The sequence below is a fragment of the Bombus affinis genome, chromosome 11, assembly GCF_024516045.1.
Source record: "Bombus affinis isolate iyBomAffi1 chromosome 11, iyBomAffi1.2, whole genome shotgun sequence".
NCBI classification, from domain to species: Eukaryota; Metazoa; Arthropoda; class Insecta; order Hymenoptera; family Apidae; genus Bombus; species Bombus affinis.
Window position 1 is genome coordinate 7,654,731 of NC_066354.1, and position 23,815 is coordinate 7,678,545.

The 23,815-nt window shown below is 47.6% G+C and overlaps 1 protein-coding gene across 7 annotated transcripts; it reads right to left on the reverse strand.

Annotated features, from left to right (window-relative positions):
* Positions 1 to 708: 708 nt before the first annotated feature.
* On the reverse strand, positions 709 to 23,210 carry LOC126921895 (synaptogenesis protein syg-2-like). 7 transcript variants are annotated; one of them, XM_050733908.1, is made up of 12 exons: positions 22,426 to 23,210; positions 6,921 to 7,080; positions 5,079 to 5,290; positions 4,894 to 5,004; positions 4,605 to 4,820; positions 3,407 to 3,703; positions 3,196 to 3,326; positions 2,972 to 3,131; positions 2,597 to 2,899; positions 1,888 to 2,349; positions 1,587 to 1,796; positions 709 to 1,446 (listed from the first exon to the last, which is right to left on the reverse strand). In XM_050733908.1, the coding sequence occupies exons 2-12, from the start codon at positions 6,962 to 6,964 to the stop codon at positions 1,403 to 1,405; spliced, it is 2,190 nt and encodes a 729-aa protein (XP_050589865.1). In that variant the 5' UTR covers positions 6,965 to 7,080; positions 22,426 to 23,210; the 3' UTR covers positions 709 to 1,402. The 7 variants fall into 7 exon arrangements, with proteins under 7 accessions (XP_050589865.1, XP_050589864.1, XP_050589863.1 ...); XM_050733907.1 differs by having other exon boundaries at positions 22,307 to 23,210; XM_050733906.1 differs by lacking the exon at positions 22,426 to 23,210 and adding an exon at positions 18,937 to 22,298.
* Positions 23,211 to 23,815: the final 605 nt, after the last annotated feature.

Consider the following 23,815-nt stretch of genomic DNA (forward strand, 5'->3'; position numbering starts at 1 on the left):
AACTTTCCATATCACGGTATTCTAGCACGAATTACCGCGCAAGATAATTTTTTGACTTCTACAGCCTGTTCTTGGAAAGCGGAAATCATGTTCGCTCAAAGAATAACGATCCCCTGAAAGGACTAAACAAATAATCCAAGTGATCGTATACATACATACGTATAACGGGATGTTTAGATTGGCCGGTTCACCTGCTTGCAGTTGTTCGCGAACGCCTTCGGCAGGATCTCCAACACGATGCTGAAACGTTGAACTAAACGGCCCTGTATTTACCGCAGAAGTTGAAGTATCACGCTAAACAATACAGTTTGTTTTCGATCAGCGCACTTTCTCGATCCTGGATAACCGGAAATATCGTATAATTTACGGGAATCGGATGTTGTTGATTCTCATCGTCTGTTATCTATTCCGGTGAAATCGCACGATCATGATCTTTCGTCCGAATTGGAACGCCACGATGGTCAGAGCAAAATTACGATGTTTCGTAAAATTGTTTATTGAAGCTGCTGTCGAAACAGTGGACGCGTTATGTTTTTCAGCGATATCGTATCGCGTCGATGGTTAAACGCACGTTTTTTACCAACAATCGATAGCACCAAACATCCGGTATCGGAGGCATTTTACATTTGGTCTAGAAACTATTTGTTCCGCTCCGAACTACGAACGCTGCGTCATGGTTGGGGAGAACATACATCGAATAGACACACGCCTGATATTACGTAAAAATTTATTTGGCCGTTTAATCGCTAATAATACAATCCAGCATTTTCGTACACTATTTACATAATTAGATAAGCGTTTTCGATTTCTTCGAAATCTTGAGATATAATCTTTGAGGTTTCTTCGAAATCTCAAGATAAGATACGCTGAAATCGTTTCGCCGTAAACGCGAAGTTTTTCCGCTCATCTACGAGAAACGACAAGCTTCCGCTGAAGCATCGATTATCATAAAGACACGAGTCGATGAGTACCGTCGCGCAATTACCTATAATACTTTTATTTTTTGTTCATTTAGACGGAAGAAAATAAAAAGAAAAAGGGAAAAAGAAAGAAAAAAATATGGCACGTAAATTACAGCAAGAAATGCAATAAATAACGTTCTAAAGTTCGTCATCTAGCCGACGTTTTAAAAGATAGTTGCTCGAATACGATTGTAAAAAAAACAGGTACAGGAATTCTGGAAACAGTGTTAAATCACCGGAGGAAACTCACGATGCATCGTGTTGTTCTCTTCTTCTCTTATGCCTTACCGAATTACTATCCTAAATCCTAAGGAAAGAGGCACTTGTGCCCGACCGATATATACACAGCACGCCGCGAAAAGCGTACAAGTATAGCAAACAAGGATGGACATCTTGGTTTTACCTCTAACTGTACAAAATAAAAAGCAGCCTTTGGAAGATTAACCGTGTAGATCGATCTCGACTCTCTGTAGAAGATCCGGTTCTGTAAATATAAAAAGAAGCAAACGTTAACTCAGCTGGCATCGCAATTATATGGTTGCAAATAATTTTCAAAGATTCGAGCATTCGCGTGTTAAAACTTTTGCGAAATTTATGCTTTTCGAGAATCGAAGAAAAGTCTACCGTTTCGATTTTCCTCGATGTACAAGCTCGTTCTTTGAGAACGTCTGCTGTCGCCCGAGTATCTGATCCTTGGCTCGATCCTTTGGGCGGAGACGTAGGTGGGGGTGGTAAAATCGTCCGGACCGTCTTTGAGCGTCGACGCGGTCCTTCTTCTGCAGATAGCCAACCCGATGATCACCCCGATACCGATCAGGATCAAAGCCACCGCACCTTCGATCCAAAATCTCGTTCGCTTTCACTCGTCCATGGACGCGTGTCGTGTGAAACACGTGAGTGTATAAATTTTCCTATATTCGATTACCTGTACCTGTCAAGGCGATCACGATGATCATATTTTCCGAGCTAGCCTCGGGAAGTGCCTTTTTCAGATCCTCCAGAAACAGGCCGTTTCTTTCGATCTTCCCGCCGATAACTTCAGCCACTCGTATATGCTCCAACAGCGCTGGCTCGCTCCTTCCTCTGTCGTTCACAGCGTACACGTATAACGTGTAATCGAAACCGGGTTCAAGACCGTGTAGCTGAAAGCTTGGCCTTGGATTTCTCTCTTGATATATCGCCGGTACGTCTCCCACCATTCCCTGGTCGCTTTGAGGCGCGTGGAGCGTCGGCGGATTCATCTGAACGACACCGGAGTTTCTCGGTATCCCTCGAACTTCCAGCAAAAAGTATTGCGGGGAACCACCATCGGCGCCGGGCACGCAATTCACTTGCAGCGAGGTGGTTTCATTGTGCAGAGAACAGTCGAACGGTGGCTGCGGTGGCTCTGCGAATCGTAACGCCCGTTACTTTACAGAGGAACGGTGACTCGACGTCAAAGATAATTTGAAAACTTGGTCGATAAATCGAACGGCCGTGAAATCGCGCTATCGACGAAACACGTTGAACTTGGCTTCTTAAGGAAGCTTCGTCCCTTTACCGCGAAGCGATTTCAAATAAAAAGCGGAAGAGCACGCGAAAACATCGAAGTTTCGTGGAATTCGTTCTAGTTATCAATTTCCAAGGACACGTACTTCCGGGCACGATGTTGAATATACAAGGGGTCCTTTGTCTGCCGACGCTGTTGCTCGCCCAGCAAGCCAGAGTTCCAAAGTCGGTGTCGGTGGTAGGAGTGTACTCGAGAACGCTAACGAGCCCGTTATTCCGAGCTCTGGAGTTTGGCATCGGCAACACGTCACCGCGCGTTCCGTTGTACGTCCAAGAGAATCGCACCGCGTCTTTCGGAACAGCGTCGACTTCGCAGCGTAGCGACACCGTTTCATGGCGACCAGCCGTGATCTCGCGTCGCTCGTAACCTGCCCTGCATCTCGGCGCGTCTATCCGGCAGAACAATCTCCGTTGAGAAAATCGAAATCGCAGTAGTAGCAGCCGCGAAACCATGTACTTACATTTCATCTGAACGAAAATCGGAGGGCTCCGACCTTCTCCCACGGAATTCACCGCTTCGCACGAATACTCGCCTGCATGAGCCAGAGTGAGTACCCTCAGCGTTAACGTGTTGGAGGCTATCAGCGTTCCACCGGTCACGTCGTGCTCCAATCGATCGTCCTGAAAGGGCCCGTGATTCGTACTCCCTCTTAGAACCGAGTAATCGCGCAAAAGCTCTTCCTACCTTGTGGTACCAAATGATTCGGGTCGGAGGTGGGTTACTCTCCACGTCGCACACCAGCTTCAGATCGTCCCCTTCTCTGAGAGTATCCAGGACGTAACCGGTGGCTAGATCGATGGAAACAACCGGTACGTCTAAAAGTCATAGAAGCTGTGTGTCATTTTGGGAAGATATACGCATCGTTTGATAAGATGGAAAAAGAGGGAAACCTTACAGGCAACGTCCAAGATCTCAGTTTCTTCGAGCACTCCGCCGGGAAATCTGGGATTTTCGGCTCTGCAGGTTAATCTCTTGCCATTGTCGTCTTTGCCAAGGACCAGAGCCAGCTTGCTGATCGTCGAATTGCTCCTCTGCGTAGTCGACACGTTGGGATCGCCTATCGTCTGCCCGCCTAGCCTCCAGATGATCCTGGCAGCGGGAGAACTTCCCCAGGTTTCACAGCGTGCCGCGAGCGGACGCCCGGCGTAGATTTGACTGTCGATCAGGACGATCTTTACGATCGCAGGCTTCACTGCGAAACGAATCGTCGATTACGAATTTCGTTCGTGCGTATACTCGGTCGAGATAGCACGCCGCGATGAAAACTCGTTCGCAACGCTGTTTCGCCTGCGTTCCTTTTCTCGCTCGATCGCTTCAGCCATTCTCCAAGGATCCGCGACCGCGTATAAAAAATTGCTAGGAGGACGAGTCCTATAGGCGGTTCGAGCCGTGGCGAAAATAACGGGTCGAGGGAGCCACATGCTCAACACTCGAACCGCGTATTTTTACTTTCAACGACAATTCCAAGAAATGCGACCGTCAAAGGAGTTAAGAAGAGGCCCGCGCGAAATCGTTGGAATTCATCTCGCTTCCGCCGCGGGTCACTAGCTCGGACTATATTTAAATTTCTTTCTTGTTCGTCGGCCGAGCCGCAGGACATTCGGATGAATAAGAGCGATATTTCTTGCCACGCAGGATGTCCGGCGCTTATGTTGCAACGTAGGAAGCCGTTGACGTGCGGTGCGGTTCGAGCATCGAACAGCCTCGATCTGGCTAGAAATTTGAACGCCTCGCGAGAAATACGAGCGGCTTACGTAATATTTAGAAGCCGTGCGCGCTCGTAGATACGCTTTTTCCTCGGAACGTCTTGGATCGTGCAAGATATCGACAGGGCGGACGCGAAAGGCGAACGCAAGGAGGAGAACGCGTGGACGGAACTAAATCGGACTAACTTGTCGCTTAAGCCGTCCACGATCGCTTTTAGCACGCGTTAAGATTCGAAGATGCGACCTTGTGGAGCGCGCTTATTCGTTCTATTTTATTCTTGCCAGATGTTAGGCTCGCGCGCCACTCGCAATTGCCCTTTTTGAACAGCGTCGTTTGTTTCGCCGTTGTCGAAGTCAGTCGACGAGAAAACACTACGCGATACTCACGGTAAACATCTAGAGGTACTTCGCGAACGATCGGAGAGGTCATCTGCTCCGACTGAGCCCTGCATTCGAGCTTCGTGCCCCACAACGATCTCGTCACCTCGTTGATGAAAAGACGGTTCACCGTGAATTTGCTCGGGGAACCAATAGAAATTGTGTCAACAACGGAGTCCAGTATCTTACCGTCCTTCCACCATACTACCGTAGGCTTTGGTCTTCCTAAGATAAATAAATAACACGATTAGAGCAACTGTGCAAGAACTGGATCGTCGGAAAAAAGTACAAGATTTACCCCCAGACACCTGACAGGTCAAGTCGAGATTGTAACCTTCCAAGAAGGGTCCAGCCACTCTTGTCACCTCTCGCCCCTGAGCATCGTATATCACAGGTCTGGATGGTTCTTCTGGAAAAAGGAGAAAAACGCGAACTCGTTACGCCTGTTACGATCAAACGTTCTACCCTTTGGACGATACTCACCAACGAGCGTGAGATTCACCCGAAAGTTTCTCGTCGGGGAATTGATAAAATCTACCCTACATCTGAAGATTCCTTGGTCCTTGAATGTGACCTTGGTAACTTTGAGCTTAGCTCGATGGCCATCACCGATCTGAAAGTAGGTCCTCTTGCCGAGATCATCGCTGACCGCCCAATGAACGGCGGAGGCGAGATCTTTGCCTCTTGCGTCCAGGCTGCGCAGAAAGACGAGCAACGTTTTTCGATCGTCAAACACAATTTGTTTCCTTTCGCAGCGGCATCAAGATCAAAGTAGCGAGGTTACCCGGTTACCCGGAGCATTCTGCCGATCAGCAGGTCGAAATTCTTGGCTCGACAATCGACGAGTCAACGATCGGGCGAGTTGACGTTTCCGGGTGTAAAAGGAGGTGGTAAACACCGGACCGTGGACCCCCCTTGGCCAGTTTTAGTGACTAACTCTAGCACGCGCATCTATTTACGGAGAAAAAAAGGATAGTTGGCAAGCGCGTAGTCAGCGAATTTAGATTCACCGCGAACGGTTGACCGTTACGCAATGTCGAGGAGGAAATCTCCGCGGCAACACGACGGAAAAAGAATCAATTCGCAGTCGATTTGCTGCAAATTGTGACGCCAATTGTAAACGTCTCGCTGTTCTCCAACTATTTCGTAGATGTACCAACTTCTTTCCCGCGCATTTCTTCCCTCGGATTTTCGTTTCTTCTTGTCGGTTACGCGCTACGCGCCTCGTGGGGAGCCGAAGGAAAAAAAAAAACTGTGCCGAAGGGCACAGACCATTGGTACGAATAACCGAACTCGTAAAATCTCAAAGCCACCTGCTTTGCGTTCGTCTCGCTCGACGTCCCTCCTTTCCGGCGTATTTTTTTACGATCGCCCTTTCACGCGGAACAGACCCAGCCGCAAAAGGGATTTTCTTTTTTCTTCGAATCCACGCGTTTGTCCTTTCCCAGGAAAATTCTTTATGCCGTAATCTCGCGCTCGTTGCCCGGTTCGCGATTAATGGCTCGCCGACACTGAAACAGACCGTTCCATTTTACGGACAAACTTACAACTCCCGTTCATAAATAAACCATCCGGAATACACTGTTTACGTGTATTTGTCAGCACGAAATGACGATCCACCACTCTATTTCTGAAAGTTCGTTGGTATTAAGAAATTCCACCGGGCGATGCCAACCATCCTCGACGGTCTTTTGGTTTATTTACGTTACGCGATCTACCTCAATCCTACTTTCGGTCGAACGGTCAATCGCGACTCGTGCAGCACGCGCGATCATTTTGATTAAACTGGTCGTTGGCTGTTGAGAGTCAACGAATAAGATAGTGGTGATAAGGATCACGGCTTATTTCCAGGAACGACGGCAGAGAGTCCCGACTGCATAATAGAGCAAGACGGTACAGAGGAACCCTATTTCGGATGCTTGGCTTGAGATATTTCGAGATACGATGTCAGAACAATGGCATCTAGGAATATTAAGCGTGGTCGACAAGCGACCACGCGACTCGTGTACGAGCTTCTTCCTTCCTGATGGATTTTGCGTTAACGGTAAGTTGGCGAAACGGATGTCAAAGGAATGCGTATATGCGGTAAAACGAAGTCACGGTGAATCGATGGCTGTCGTTTGCCTTTACTCTGTCCGACTATCATACTTTTATCGTACATTTTGCGCGACCAAAGCAGAAAAGGGAGAAGAAAAAAATGCATTTGTAAATTCGGTCCATCGTGTTACGACAAATAACATACACGGGATTAGGATACAACAGCTTGCTTCGTCCTTTGTCCGGACGAGATAGAAGGAAAGGAATGGAATGGCGGGAGAACGTTACCTGTAAAGAGGTATCCCAGCGGTGTCTTTGAACCAAAGCACCATGTTCACGGAGTCGGTCGGTGTCGGTGGGGTGATGTCGCATGGTAATTCGACGTCTTTGCCCTCGCTGCCCCACACCAATCTGAGCGGCGCTGTAAGAGCGTGAGTCGTAGTGGACCCTTAAAAAGAAACGCAGGAAAGAATATATAAGCATCGTTACTAAGATGTTAGTTTTCGAGGGAGATTCACGGGCTAACGAAAAGAGGCCGGAACCTCCCCTTTTCGTCGTATTCTCTGCTCGGTCGTTCGTTAAGGGTGACGCGATGCGACGAAGAAAGTGGCGCTAATGAAGCGATTCGCTGGCAGCCGAACTGTCGTCGCGCTCGCTTCGTCGTGTCCCAGGCCACGGCACACCACCAACACAATACCCGCAAAACCCTATGACAATGCGATCCTTTTTGGCTCGCTATTGTGCTCATTACGCTACGAACTGGTCGTTTTTGCCTATTCTAGGAAACGAGCCACATGCTGGCGCACGCACTCGCGTTTCGATTAAAATAGGATTTAACCGAGTCGAGTTCGAATAAGAGACACGCCGGTAAATCTTACAAGCCGATGCCGTAGTTACAGGCAATTTCATAAGTAAGCGCGTCGTGCCGATGCTCTACTTTCTTAATCTCGCAATTATCCGTCGAGAACGCGACAAGATTTCGATAGTCGACGATGGAAAATCGAGTCCAGCACGAGTGCGCGAACTAGAGATAGCGAGTGCCAAGAGAGAACGACCGAGTTATCAATGGCATACCGCGGTGTACATTAACACTGGTTCTCATATACGCACGTGCGCGTTCGTGTTATATCGTTTCTATTTTCTCCATTGGTGAAACTTGGTAACACCGCAACGATTCTAAGTTTAAATCGCGACCGATGTAAGCAGAAAATTACGGACGATGATGCATCGCTTCGATATCGAACAACCTGCGGGATGCTCGCGATATCGAGATAGAAGAATCGTTGACGTTTCAAGAGGGCTGACTGGAGGGGTTCACTTCCGCGCGGCCACCATTCTCTTCTTTCGCTCGACGACGCTTTCCATTTTCCATGCTGTATAGGTTTTTCGTGTTCGCACGGCGTAACACGACGCTGAAAGGCGAACGACCGAACCTAGTTTGTCTTCTCGACAGAGCGTTTCGTCGCCGCGTTCCGCTCGGCCAGGCTTCAATCTGTTCGTAAACCGGCGACACGCAAACGCGGTCTCGCTATTACGTAATTTGACGTGTTATTTCGATCGACCGACGTCGATATTCCATAGATCGAAATCAGAGACGAGCTAACAGATCGCGTTTCGCGGAACTGCGGCGTTCAGAGAGCTTCCAAGGCTACTACTATCGTCCGAATGGAGCGTTTGTAATCAAGATTTTCAAACATCGACGCGATGTATATCCCTAATTTTGGTCGGAGAGCCGTGTGCCTGTGGTTCTTTTCCAAACAATCGTTTTCCGCTGGCGCATCGTTGCATCTCGGAATAGAATTCCGATATCCAAAGGAAATTGGTAACGATTCGAAGAAAAAATCTGTACGTTAAAGTGTACTGTTATGTAAATAATGTTCGGCCGAGGGGTAGCCCTGTTATTTTTGTATCACACTCGTTAGGAAACCGCGCTTCCGCCGGCTTGTCTATTTTCGTGATCCCTTCCTCAGATTTCTTTCTTTCAGATTTCTTTCTTCTTTTTTACCTGATTCGGTGTCCATCTTTCGCGAATCGAATCGGCGAGTATCTCGAGGCGGCCATTACAGTAATTTACGAGCGACGAACACGACGAGTGGAGTAACGCGGAGTCATGACTAAGCGAGGTTGGCACGAGGCTCCATGGCGTCGGGGACCTCTGCGCAACATGGAATTAATTTACGAGTTTTTATCGGCGTCTATCCGCGGCCCTCCGATCCGCTGCTCGTGCGGGCTCGCTACGCGATACCGTGCAATTTCCTGCCTTTTGTCCCGCTCGTACAACGTATTCGAGTCTTGTCCGCCGCGGCCGGTACTCGTGGCGGTCGCGGCGGAGTAGATCGATGGCATTCCATCGTTTGTCGGGCGTTTTCGTTCATAGCCTGGCTATATCTTCGCCGCTGGTCTCTAGTTCGATCGGTTTCTCATCGCTCGCACGCAAAACGCCGAATGTAGCGTTTTATTACATTCGTGTCACACTCGTGCGCGTTATCTCTTTCTAATCTACCCCGCTCGGTCACGCTTTAGTCAATTTCATTCTCGCATAATTCCGCATCCTCTTGCCAACACCTGTTGCTATCCTGCCCAGAAGAAGTTCGATTGCCCAATAAAATTCCAACTGTCACCACGTACGTTGCGCTTCGATCCGATGGATATTTCGGTACTTTGGAAAAGACGACACCCTAATACCGCTATTCCGAGCTTATTGAAAATCAAAGTTCTCTTTCTATACGCGTAAACGGACGATTCTACGATTACGTCTGCGAAATAACCGTCGAAAGGAGGAAAGATATTTCTGCGAGTTTTGGGGATGGCGAAGGTCTAAAATCGATTACACGCATGAAATACGAACGACGCCAGGTTTCTGCCTATAGGTCGTAACCTTTGAAAAATGACAGGTACGGAGGCGGGTCCGGTTTGTGAGACGTTAAAAGACCGCGTTGGAGGTCTTCCGATGGCGAAATCAAGATATTTCATTGACGGCACCGTAATTATTTAACCGACTCCTCCCAGCGTTCGTCGGGTCGATTTGTACCTGTGGCAATACACGAATATGCGTAAGATTAAACTTGTACCGGTTTTCCAGTCGATTTTTTGGTGGTTGGTGGTCCTGTGTCGGCACTCTTTTGTAATGCGTCCGAGGGTTGCCATAGACGTAAAAGTCTGCCCGTTTGATCACTTTGTATGGTAATTTCATCAGCGCTACAAGCTCCGCGCCTCCCCAGCTCATCCGTTTTGTTATTCAAACTTGGCCCTGCGTTAAAGGCTTTTCGCGGCGCTCTGAAAATTTCGACGTGCAACCGATTCCCTTCTGCTTCGTTAAATTCTTTGAACTCGGCGTACGATCGCGCGGAGTGAATCGTGTCTCGAATTTACAGCCTCGTTGTTCGAACGATCGCGCGTCATGGTAAAATTTGTCCCGCAATTAGCGAGACGAAAAGAAAAGATGGAGAAGCGAAGCGGCGCGCGAAGAGCGGCTCGGAAGCTCGATGTGCTTTCGTTTCGCGGAAAGCGTTGCTTTTGCGGCGGCTCGTAAAACAAACATGTAAAGATCGCCGCGATACCTACAGGGGCGATGATGGATCACCGAAGAGGCAGGTCTTTCATTTACGTTTTCTTCCGCAAATATTTTCATTCGAACGTAGAAATCATCGACGGATTTGTTATTCGCCGCAAGGACAATACCTATATATCTTTAAGCCAGGCCGGAATTTGAAACACGTCGGAAGGTCCTCCCCGAATTCCTTCGAACTTTGAGTCCTCTCTGGTCGTCCGAGTCTGTCCCGTCTGTGCTCGGTTAAAAGCTATAAACGACGCTCGCGAGGACGCATTCCTTCTTGCACGAGGCACTCTAATACCGCTCGATGTTCGCGTGTTCCCTGATGCATCCTGATTTCTCGCGATTCACCATCGCGTTCCGCTCTTTTCATAAATTTCGGAAGTTAGCCGCGGCGCTCCGAAGAGCTTTCCGTGACGGATGAAGCGAGGGATCAAAATGAAGCGGCGCCTTTTTACGGCGCCAAAAATAAATCGCGCAAATTCTTTTGCTTTGGTAGCAGGCGTGCTGTTTGCCCAAAATATCCGCCGGTAAGTTCACCGGGACCCGCTTCTTACTTTCCGATCGAAGCATCGATGACGAAACGTTGCCCCTGTTCTCTCTTCCCTCTTCGTTTCTTCTCTTTCGAGGCATGTCACGTTTTTTCAAATTTCTGCTGATGATACCTCTGTCAGCCTCAACTGTCTTCGTAAATTAAAGCAATAGAGAAGTCCAATATCATCGTACGGGAGACGGTCTATTTCTATCGGGTTGCTATATCGTCTAACGCTGCCTCGAATATACAACGAGTTTTGCTTAAGAACGTAATTCGAAATTTTGTATCGTTCGCACACGTGCTTGTTCTTTTTCTATACTCGAACATACCTACACAAGAGGAAGCCATTGGGCGATCGAAGGTGGACAAAATACCTGCCAAGGGGGAAAAACAGCAAACAACGTCGATGACGTTGCTTCTTTTATTTCGAAGCGAGTGTATCGAGAGTCGAAAAGATGCCAAAAATTTGGTGGTTGTGCCGCGAGCGTACGAGTTTATTCGAATTCTTCCGGTTGTTCTCGACAGGCTGGAGTGTCCAAACTTTTAACTTATTTAAAATCGTGTCGAGGTCAGAGCGTTCGTTCGGTTGAAAATAAGTCCGGAACCGCTTAGCGGTACATACCGCTTTTCTGCCGATCGATTACCCCGCAGTTCGAGCAAATACGAATCAAAGCAGTCGTATACATTTACGAGAACCTCGCAAAACGTTAATTCGTTCGTTCGTTAGAAATATTCCTATTGTGAAACGCGTTAACGCGGTGAATGCAAATGGAAACGGAGTCACCTCGGGTTTCAAGGCGAAGCACTTAGTAACATGCCTGTTTGTTTGTAATATGAAAGTGAGCATCCGGAAAGATGCAACGTACCTTTGTTCGAGAATTCGGGCGAATTCTCGGTAGCTGCGTCTGCCCGACGTGCTCGAAGTAGTATCAGCAAACTTGTCAGAAACACGTGTCCGGACGTGCGCCGCATCTCGAACCGGTAACCGAGAATCAGGTGTTCGAGTTGACGCGCGACCCACCAGCCACGTCCGGTCAACACCTCTCGAGACATCCGATTGCGCACGATCCAGTTGTTTCCGTGTATCGTCGGTAGCTGAATCAACGACGATCTCTCACGCGATAATTCGAGCCGCGATTACACGACGTCACTGTTCTCTCGATCGATCGGAACCGAACCGACGACACGGAATACATTCTCGACAGCATTCGGTCGCCGCGATGATCGATCTATGGACGATCGATTTGTCGTCATATCAAAGGAGCAATCCGTTTAATAAGCAACCGTGTCACAAAAATTCCGACCGTTCGTCGAATCGTCGTCGCGTCTTATCGGAATGTTTCGAATCTCTCTAAGGGACAATCTCGAATTGATTCTTTGAAAGAAAGACGCGGCGGAAGAAGCTGCAACGGTCGAAGTCGTCGCGCGAAGATCCTTTTCTACGAACTTCCTTTCGTGCGGCGCCCCTTCTCTCTTCTCGGTTGGTCCTTTTTCCGATAGACGCAAGGCGCTGTGGTCACACGTGCTCGTTATTAGTCGGAACACGTCGTCGTGCCGAACCGAAATCTTTTGATTAACAAAACGAGCCGACGTTTTTTCGCATTTGACCGACACTCGGCTCCCTCTTTGTCCCTTTTCGGACGAATCGTTCCTTTCTCCTACGCTCCTATCCTTTAAATTCCTTTCGCTTTGTCAAATTTTTTGTCGCCAGCTCGATGCGAGTGTCGTTCGTTGCGCGTTTCAGCTTCTCGATTCTCCGCGCCGAGCTCTTCCTGCGTCCTTCCGCAACGCCCCCGTAAGATTTCAACTTTGATCTCGACTGCGAAACAGCCCGCAACTCTCCTTTTTCTTCCTGATGCCTCTCTTCCTTCCTTCGAGTTTCACGCTCGTTATTCTTGGGCGGCTACCACTTTTTCCCGCGTTGCGCGGTTTTAAATTAGACCCACGATCAGGTGGCTCGATTCGTATTTTATTCTTCTCGTTGCATTTCGTGCTCCGGTCTCAAGCGTGCCTCGATACAGCTGGCGTCTGAGGCGGCTGAACTCGCTTCGATTATTATTGCTCTCCGCCGTCGTGGAATAATAACAACGCGCTGCAGATAAAGTCGAATAGCGTAGTAATAGTCGTACGTTCGATACGTTAACCGTATCTCGCGGAGAATGTCAATGAATTGTTGCATGCACTTGGATGTTGTTGTCTATAGCGTGGAGCTAAGCTACGTGGAGATAACGCGCGTCGACGAGAGGTATGCGAATCTGGCGGAACGCGAATACCGTCGAGACAAAACGAACGATACAAAAGATCGGCAAACGGAACGAGAAGAAAAAGAATATACGCGTAGCGCGCGTGTTCGCTGGTGGAAACGAAAGAAGAAACCAGCAGCGGGGCTCGCCAACCGTTTGAGATCGTCGTCGTCGGCAGCGACTGCCACGGAACTAAAACCAAAACCGACGACACGCGTGTAGTTACCCCCACTCGTGCACCCTCCTCGTGCGGCACACGTCCATTTAACCCGGCCCCGAGGACACGCAGTTCAGCACGCACACGCGCTCGTTTAGCCACGGCCCACTCCGCTTTTCTAATGCACACGCATCTTAACGCGCGTGAACCACGTTGCACCAAGATGCACCGCGACGCATTTGTGCTAATGACGCGCGCAAAATTCACTCGGTGCCGTTCGTTTGCGCCAGCTGAAAACCCCGTTTTCTCCGTAGCCGTAACCCTACCGTTTTCACGCTTTTTGCATCGTTAATAATCGCGGGTTCGTTACGTTCGAGAATCGTCCAACAAGATTTCCACGATAGTTACGGAACCTCGTTGTACGGAATCATGCGTTTGCGTTATTTGCTTCGTTTTCATCGACCAGTGCAAGTAGTAACCGATTGCTAAAGATTTATTTCAAGTTTAGCTATTTCACGATAAATATCTGTCTTCGCGGAAATACACGCGGTACATAGAGCCGCGAGACAAAGTACGTGTACATTTTCTTAGATGCGTAGGGTAGAAAGGTTGGAAACGCATGCGTTCCACTTCGCCGCGTGTCTCTCTCTCTCTCTCTCTCTCTCTCTCTCTCTCTCTCTCTTTTCCTCTCCCTCTCTCGCTTTCTCTCTCTGACTTGTTGACATGGACGGAAAAGGGACGGGACCAAGTTTGCCTCGGTGGAATAAACGCGGGGTGAATTTCTGGCGTATCATCGTGCAGACGATTACGCGAACGTAGGGGGGCTGGATATGCTGCAGCGTGTTCATCGAGGGTGGAGTCGTCGGCCGAACCGAAGGGTCAGGAATGCCCGCTGAAGGGATAAACTCGTCGCACGAATGGATGCGCGTTCTGTTTGATGGATTGCACGAACGATCCGGCTCGTCCACCCGATCCATTCGTCGTTTCTATTAATTTTTCTTCCTACTTTCTTTCCGTTTCGTTCATTGATTCTGTGAAAATACATACTTGCGCCTCGGTATGGGTCGGATGAGAAAACAAACACCGATGGAGAACCGTGTCTTCTCTAGCCGCGGAGTTGAAGAAACACGCGTTTAACGCACGAATTAAACGCGAAGGTCGAACGAACGGTGTTTGTAATTTACAAAATCGATGCGTAGGTGGCACCTTTGTGTCCACGTGTATTTACGTTCGGCTTTCTTTTCATAATGAAAGCGCCAGGGCCTTGGATGAGAGAGGCCAAGCCGTTACTGTAGCCGGGTAGAGAGAGGCATTATACGCAGGGTGTTTCTAATGTCGCCGCACGGTTCGCAGCGAATCTATTTTCGGAATCCTCGCGTTTCCCTCGCGTCGGATACCTACACCCTCTCTTTTTCACCGAGGTCGACCACACGCACCCACGTGAATGTACGAATTGGGAATTGAGGACCGCGGATTGCTCGCAAAAACACGGACCGGCCTTTGAGATCGTTGTCGTGAGCAAGAAAGTGGACAAAACGGGAGAGGAGCAGGCTCGTTTCCTCAAGCTGGATGTAAAATCTGTTGGAGATCGTATGTCGATTCGATTGGTCGCTCGAACGTCGAATCCTAGTAGGATGGTCGCGTTTATTTGCCAGCGAGAATCTCGTCAAACTTTATCCACTCGGTTAGGTACAATTGAACGCGGTCGCTGTATGCTCGAGTGCTCTGCCGGCCACTCGAAACTTTTGCCGGCCAGTCTGTATTTATTCTTTACCCAAGCGCCGCTTTTGCCTCTCTAAACTAAACAATTCCACCACTTTGTTGCTATTTCCCTTTTTTTATCACTCATTTCGAGTGTCGTCGCGCCGTACGAACAGCTCCCTTTTATACGCTGCTAATAGACATAGGAGGCGGCTCGTTCGTAATTCGATTCGATTCGATTTACTGGGAGGGCGCGATTCAATTAGCAACGGCACGGCGCGGCGTTCCAAAAGCGATCTCTTCGATACAGCAACGTGTAAAAAGGTCGAGTCACGTGCTTCTTATCTCACGAGTCCGGTGACGAGGTTTCGAGTCGCGTGTCCGATTCGATTCGTATTTCGAACAAAATTTTCCAGCTACGTATGTGTTCGTCGAACGCGTTCGTCGTAACTACCGTTAAACCAGACCCTTCGTCATCCAGCGTCCAATACGAGTAAATGGCTGTGTGTGCAGAGCACATTAATCGGCTCCCTTTCCCTCCGATCGCGTATCTCGATTTCGGCGAGACGAGTGCGGTTGAGAAAAGCCAGATCGATATCTAGCGTATCCCTCGTGTGGATAAAGTACGTCAGGCTCGGCACTCGCGGACCACAAATAACAGAGTTATAGAAGAGACGTAATTGTCGAGAATTGGCGCGAAATTTATGAGAGCCCGTAGGTGGTCCTTGAACGAGCCACTGCTCTCTTACGCGTCCATCGTCTCGATCGAGTCGATCCAAATTATCACTAAAACCGTTTACGCTCGTCATCGCACGCATACAGGATACGCATGCCACGGCTTAAATAGCCGTTTAGATAAATCCTGCGTCCTGTCAGCCGAGTGTCATAACACGTTTCCACCGTCGACTCGTTGAATGCAACAATGCGATCTTCTATATATTTTAATCAACATCAGCCACCTTTAATCGTCTCTAACCATTGGCTTCATAGGGACGCGTAATCGACGGGAATCGTTGATTTTCTACGAGAGATAAGTAGATCGTATGCGGGTCAGGAATATGATATTTCCGGTGGAACGTCTTGTCTCGAGTCGTTGAGAATTAAGATTTCGGACGCCTTCGTCTCGTCCGTGTCCTCGGACGCGCGTTTACCAACCTTCGAGCTAATTTTGATCGACCTCTTCGATTTCGAAAATCAGTATACATTTCGTGCTTGCATTTTGCAACTGTCGCTAGCCCGGTTTTGCGCTCGATTCGACTGCATCCCACGACGAGATCATGCGATACTTTTAACAGACGCGAATCGTATGAAACACCGTTGTTGGTCAGCTCGGGCACGTGTCCGTTTGCAGGTAAACAGTTCCACGTATCAGTGACTCATTGAAACGTACATTTACGTGTTACGGTGGTGTCTGGAAAGCACACTACACGGGACAAACCACGATGACTAACGAGAATCGAAAGCGGTCGATATCAATCTGAATGCGGCATTACGGAACGTCACGCGGCTCGCTTTCTGCCCATTAATATTTATGTATAATCATTCCTGTAGCTTTCCGCTGAATCGCATTATCCGAGTAACAATATCTCGCCTAGATTCTCATTGCATCGAACGATGTTGGGACGGGTGTCGGCGTTTTCCAACGTTCGCCGGTGAGAATTCGTAAAACTCTTTAAGATATTAGGTTCCACGGTACATCCGAGATATAGTTGGCGCGTAGGATGTGATCGATGCCGAATCACGGAAAATAGTCTGTCGTTATGCCTGTTACGCGTCTCGACACAGCGTCGGGACAGTTGGGGCGCACCCTAATCGCGGACCACCCTTTCATCGTTTCCACGAGGAGGACCCCATGGTTGACTCGATCGAGTCTTCGGAAGTAAGATCCATCGGTGGTTCCAACGACTCGTGCGGGAGGATGAGTCACGCTTGCCCTATCGTGACATAGCTGTATTATTTTTATGGTGTTTTCGCGTGGCCACCATGATTCACGAGGCCAGAGGCTTTTCCAGCACCCTTCGAGCGCCATATCCGCCACAATTATCCCCCTCTTCGATGACCGAGTTATATACGACTCTCTCTCGCGAATGAATCGTGCAAACTCCCAGAACGATAGCCCATATGGAATCGTATAGTCCGTCGCTGCTAATTATTCTAGCCAGCGTGTGCGGTTTCGTTTAATAGGAAACATTTGTTAATACCGGAGGGAGTTCTCGCTTCCTAGAGCGCAGCGAGCTCGTACATTTTCAAGGGCATAGCCTCTAACTAGCTCTTTGTCCAAGGACAAATTATTTCCATTCTAGAAACACAGCTCGAAATCCGTTTTCGTTGACTTCTGAAAGCGTCCATTTCTATTATAATATGTACGTAGTACGTACATATCTTGGTTTTCAAAGGTTTCGCGAACAGGATCGCGTACATTCCCGTTTTTGGTTTCTACGTAGGGAACAAGAATTATTTACTAAACAAATACAAATTACAGTCTAATACGCCGCCTCTGTACGCCAGGGACGTCGTTTAATGGAGAAATCGATTCTAGTTTATAGTGCAGGAAACCAGCGTAGTATTCCCGGGGGTGTAAACAAAAGACAAGAGCGTATCACGATAACTCGACGACAACCATGGAACAAAAGCCAAGTTACGTCGTCGCTGTTTTAATCGATTTGTCGCAGAAAGAAACGAAGCGGCACCGCTTTAGCTGAGCCCTAATGCGTCGATAAATCTGGAAATGCTGGTGCACGTTCATCGGATTCACGCGTTTGTTTCGGCCGTGAACACGTGTGCGCGCACGCACGTGTCTCGATTCCATCAGATTTCTCGTAGGCGCCGGGCTTTTTTCTTCGCGTTTAGCAACCGTCTCTTTTTTCCTTTCTGTCGAAATTCGAAAAACTTCGTAGGCAAACGCCGTTGTAAACAGACAGCGGGACGATATCATCGAGAAAAGGCTAGGAGAAAGCTAATTCACCGGATGCCAGAGAAATTCCTGACCGGCAAAAAATTGGACCTGTACCATGGGAGAATTGAATTTCAATGGAGACAGCGGCAATGGTTAGCGACAGCGTGCAGGAAATCTTCGCCTCGCGAGAATTAAAATGCACTTTAACGAGGTCGCGTTGGCACATCGACGTCGACGAATTTTCGACGTCGTGTCGCCGCATTGAAAAAGAAAATTCGCGAGAACTCGTGGATTCCTCTTGAATGGAAATGGAATAATTTCAGTAGGATCGTTACGTATGCGCGCGGTCAACGATCGTCGCTGGTGCGCCTGTGGAGAGCGTCTAACGTCAACTAAAATTATTACGGAACGATTATGCGCAGCGAAATAGGAGGGAAAAATGACGCGCGAAACGAAGACAGGAAAAAAGAAAGGAACGAGAGAAAGAAACAAAGCACGACGAGAACGAGGGAGAGGAGATTAAACGAAGATGCCGTTAATGTTGTTCTCTTCGTCGAACCTTCTGGCGCCAAGAATTCAACGTTGTCGAATTCTTGGAGTTTTTCGGAGAGATATTGGCATTCTTCTCGCGTTCTAGTTACGTGTCTCGTCACTGTGACTAAATTGGACTTATAGCAAAGGAATTTATTATTTTTCCCATGGTTAAAAGAGTCACGATAGCTTTCAGAAACGTCTCTTCGAAACGGAATCGACGTGTTTACTTGAGAAAATTTCGCTATTGTGTCACGGACATTTGCGTCAAACGACACACTCGTCCAGGCAGATAAGCGAAACGAGTTTAGGGTCTCACTCGCGACGATACTAAACGAAATGTTATGTAATTCTCGCGCGCGAGGCCGGATGAAGGAAGGAAAGGCAGCGAAAGCGCCCAGTCGATTGTGACTCGCTTCCCTCAGCCAACGTCTTGAGCGCGAACGAACGAGCTAAAGAGGGGGACTCGAAGAGACTAAAAGGAGCGGGTTGAGATCTAAGAGAAGCTGAGCGGAGGAACGTCGCGATTTTATACCAGCTTGGACAAAACATTTGCCAGCGAGCTCGCCAAAATAGAGGCATGCACCTGTCCCGTTAGAAAACGAAGATTTCTCTCTTCGTATCTCTTCGCCTCCATCTCTATCCTCGTCCCCTCTTTGCTCGTCTTTCTTTTCCTTTGCTTCTCTACCTTCAACGCGCAGCATTTGTTCGTTTTCCCTCGGCCTTGCTCGCTTCGATCGTTTTTCCTCTAGTCGCCTCTGCACCGCGATATTTCTCCCTTTTTCTTCTCCATTTTTTCCTACCCCTTCCTTTCCCTTCTTTTCCCTCCCCTTCCCCACTCTTCTCGAGGATTCTCTCTTCGTTCTCACGACCGTTTTCTTCTACACGCCCGTCTTGTATCTCCCGCGAGCGACATCTCCTTTCCCCTTTCTCGCGTCGTTTCTTGTTGCTCGTGCTCGCCATAACGCTATTTCCGTCAGGCCACAGTGAAAACGTCGTAAGTCACTTAATGCTAGCTGGACATCGAGCTTCGGGTATCAAAGGCTACGGTTTTAACGAGCAGAAAGAACACCGGCTCGATGTATGAAAACGATAACGAATCTTTAACCTTATTACACCGGTTACAGCGCCACGAAACTTCCAGCGTACGGTGTATTAACAGGCGTGTGTACGTGTAACGTGCAGATATAATATGTACATATTAGCTTCGACCGATTACCAGCGTAGATTCTCTTCTCTTCTTCTCGACGACCTGACCATTTAGCGACGGAATCACGTAGAGTAATCGCTGCGAGCGACGTAGTTATCGCAATTGTTTCATCGATCGTAGGACGAAAAACGCTGCGAACAATTTTTCGCGAAACGCACCTTTTAACTTTATTCATCGCACACGGACGTGGCGTTCGCGACACGCGATTACGAACGCTTTATTGTAACGCGCGCAATTAGACGATCTAAAATTCTTGGATGTATTCTGCTCGCTTTAATCCAGAAGAGACGGACGCGTAGCTGCAACTTGGTCGGACCGGTTCATGAAACAGTCCTCTAATTGTTCATGAACTTCGCGCTTATTATAGGGTCTCGCGTTTCAAAGGAAAAACTTCGCCTAAAATGAGATTCACGCGAGTGACGAGCCAGTTTCGGTCTCTGTAATACAATTGGATGAAAAGTCAGAACGGAAAAAAGGGGTTTGGTTTCGAACATGGCCTTCGTTCTTTCTAGTCGAAAAGAAATTCTTTCTCACCGAGCCGAGACAAGCTAATAATATAATAAGCTTTTGTTTGACAGAAAACACTCCGGTCACGTTAAAAACATTCTCCCGTCGAGCGTCCTATGGGAATGGGACCTTTCGTCTTTGTCCCTTTTTCCATGCAACGATACGTTTCAACGATAGGCTGTCTTTCTTCGACGAGTTATCGTCGTGTCGGCGAACGGTATCAGTCAAAACACAGTATGTGTCACGTGGCAGCGATCCTCGTCCATCGTGACATGGGAAATTCTTTCGAATTCAAGGACCGATTCCATCGAAGGGAGAGAAGAAGGAAAACAAGACCGGGTCGTTTTTCTTCCCCCGTTGAATTCGAACGTAGAGATCCTCGTCGAAGCTTAAACTCCTCGTAAAATATCTTCATGTCGCTAAAATTTGAATCGCTCATAGGTTAATATGCGGAGCATCTAGGTCGGCTTCCCTAGATCGTGGCGCCGTTCCTGGAAGCAGTTGGTTTTGCGGTAAGGTCTCACGCGCGAAGGTCGCAACACCGGAGTTTCATCTCATAACGTTTCGCATCTTGACTATCTCTCTCTCTCTCTCTCTCTCTCTCTCTCTCTCTCTCTCTCTCTCTCTCTCTCTCTTTATCTATCTATCTATCTCTATCTCTGTCTTTTTGCAGATGCATTTCTAATTTGTCAGGCAAAAAAGCTCTCACCTCCGTTCGAACGTGGCATAGAACTTTAGACGCTAAGAGAATAACGAAGAGTTAGCGATCGTGATGCAAAATACGAGGGGATCGCAGAATACATCGGTATCCAAATATAAACGACTAAACGGTTCGGTCTACGAGCCGTCTGGTTATTTATCCCGCTTTCCCGAGATTATCCAGGGAACCCTTGACAAAGACTGTTCCGTTTGTTTCGTAGGGCCGTGATTCGGAATGAAGACAGCCACTCGTTTTTATTTTCACGAACACGCTTACAACATCCGAATCTTGTTTGTTTCTTTCGACACGCCAACGTACGTTATCCTCAATTTTGTTGATGAAATCGCGATCAGACGACGTCTTATTGCTTGATTGGCGTTACGAGATATCGTCGAGAGGATGGAAAGGCAGACCTTGGCGCGACGTTTATCTAAGCATGAAAAAGCAGAACAGGAAGAAGCAGCGTGGGGACTCGTCGAAGCAGCGTGTTAACGTTTCTATGAAGCTATTTAATTACCAACGCCGTTGACGAGTCAAATAGCGGCGTCCATTACGAAAGCATTTTCCAACGACGATATAATTCGTGTTACTCCGTTTAACAAGTACCAAGGGAGTATACTTTACTCACGATGCAGGGACACGTAAGATATTGGCTCTGAAAGAGGTTCAGATGGTCGCAATACCATTTACGCGAGTGCCGGCACGTAGTTGAGACCACGAAAGGTAAGGTTACTTATAAATACATCCTGTTCAAAAATAGATCTCGGACTGGCGCAACTGCAAACCGCGAATCGTTCAAAACGCTGCCGGATATTCGGACAGTTTGGTGGAAACGTTCCCTTTGACGAAAGGAATCATCCATCGCAGCAGCCAGGCCGTCGTCGATGATCGTCGTACTTTGATCGATTTTCAAAATTTCTCGGTGCAAGATGTGCCATCGTCGAGGTGTAGTATTCAAACGTCGTCGACTTCGATCCGGTCGTTCGCATTCGTTCGAATCGCTATTTTCTCGAGGAGTTTCGTCGAATAAGCTTGCCGGGTCTACGGGCATTGTCTTTTTATAGGTAAATGCTTTAATGTCGGTAACGTTCGTCAGAGGGTTGGTAAAAAGCTTTTAGAGCTGAGAATTTTTTCTTTCCGACAGCCACTCGTACCCACGCGTCCTAGATACCTTTCTCGTGCCGGATGCAGGTTTTCAACTCCGTAACATGCACCGTTATAAATCAAAAACGCCCGCCGCTGGTTAGTTTTCCTTCTAAGGATAAAAAGAAGAGCGAAGAGGGCGGGCGAAATTAACGGACATGTAATTAGTTGACAGAAAATCGTTCGAGGATGGTTGAAAATGATACTCGCTATGAGATGATCTTTTCATGATTTTATTTCGTACCGATACAGATACCTCGTAATAGTCGTGCTACTGTGAATTAAAATGCAGTTAATCGCATTTATCGAATAATGTGCAATTCCTGTTGTCGAAGTAGGTGCGACCAATGTGAACAAAGTTTGATATTTCGCTCGACGATGGAATCTCGAGTGGCATCTCGCGAAAGAAAATCGTGTAACCGAAACGACTCGTACTTGTGTTTCTGTATTGGCAGTAGATAAAACAGATCGATTTATACTTTGTAAGAAATGTCTCACCATATCTTCGTATTTTGACGGTTCGTCGAAATGACAACTAAATGTGTAAATCCAAAGGTATTCAGGCAGCATGCGTACGAGAGAAGTTTTCACGACTGCAGGAAACGTTACCAACATACCGTAACGGAATCGTTGCCTATCGTCGGTGAATCATACGGCAGAGGTTCTAATTTCCGACGTTTTTCTCGTTTATCGAACACTACAGGCACAATTTCGTTTCTGTCATGTGGCCTTTGGCGTCAAACAGTGTCGTATTTATGCAAGTTAGCACTATGCGACTCATTGAACTGCATTGGAAGCGATATCGTATCGGCGACCGCGATTAAAATATGTACACTTTTGAGATTACTATGTTTGTCTATCCGTCAATTTGTTCGTGCCTCTTCCGACCAATTCGTAAAGTCCACGATGACCGATCGAATTTTCGACTGTTCTTCGCTCCTCCGGAAACGTTTATCTTCTTCCTTACTCACGTACAGATGTTTCCAGACGATCAAAGTTTCACGGAAAACTAAGACGTAGCTACTTAGCTGATAAAAGCGAGCTGTAGTCCCTTGCACGAAGTTCTAATCAGTCAAAATGAGATAATTGCCTTTGCAGAAGTTATAAGAGGAAAAAGAGATCTTACAATAACCAATTGCACGTTATTCGATTTCTTTTATCCTTTGCCACACGAACGTAGAGAAAAGCAAGTTGTTCGACCGTATTGCAAAGATCCAGTTCTTTCACTCGCACTTTTAACAATTTTTATATTCGATTGGTCCATTGTTGGATGAATATATTCACGCGAGCGATGTGTTACGACGATCGATTTGTAATAATCGAACGTTAAAATTTTTCCAAATGCTTTAACTCGTAAAGAATAACTTCTCAGCCTGAGGCTTACTTGTCCGATATGGATTTCCGAGCTCATAAGTTTCGAGGACTGCTGACGCGATGATTTCATTTACATAAAACATGCATATATATGTATGTATATTGCGGTAAACACAGTTGGCCGACCGAGGCGAAAGAAAGAAATTCCGCAGTTTTGTATAAAATAACAAATGAAAAAGGTGTTGATGCAAACATCGGCGGGTAGAAAAGGTGCAACTTTGATACGGAAACTCGGGGTTAAAGAAATTGACCATGGAATTACTTGGGACTGATAAATATGCGCGCAAAGACAAACAAGTCGATGTCCCACCGTGCGCGGTTCGCATAATTATTTCCACGGCAATGTTTTTTGTAAGGCGTTTCTGGGAATTGTGTCGCGTTGTACCTGCGATTATAGGAACGCTGTTTTTATCACTATTTTTATTATTGATCTTCGCATTACATATCGGCGCGTCGTTCACTTTCGATCTGAGAATGCGACGTTCATCTTTTACAAATGTCATCTTCCGATTTGCTTCTGCCCGACGACTATTCTGTCGCCAATTTTAATCGTACAAGATGCACGGACGACAAACGCAGTTTCCGTTGAGCACGCAACGACGCGTTTTTAAGTCATCATTGTTACAATTATTC

What these genes read in the sequence shown, in the direction of transcription:
- LOC126921895 (XM_050733903.1), bottom strand. Translation starts at nt 11,773, where the DNA reads ATGTCTCGAGAGGTGTTGACCGGACGTGGCTGGTGGGTCGCGCGTCAA. An exon ending in GAATCATTTGGTACCACAAG is followed by an intron (nt 3,132 to 3,195) that starts GTAGGAAGAGCT and finishes GGGCCCTTTCAG; the next exon opens with GACGATCGATTGGAGCACGA. An exon ending in GATCGCCTTGACAGGTACAG is followed by an intron (nt 1,797 to 1,887) that starts GTAATCGAATAT and finishes TTTGGATCGAAG; the next exon opens with GTGCGGTGGCTTTGATCCTG.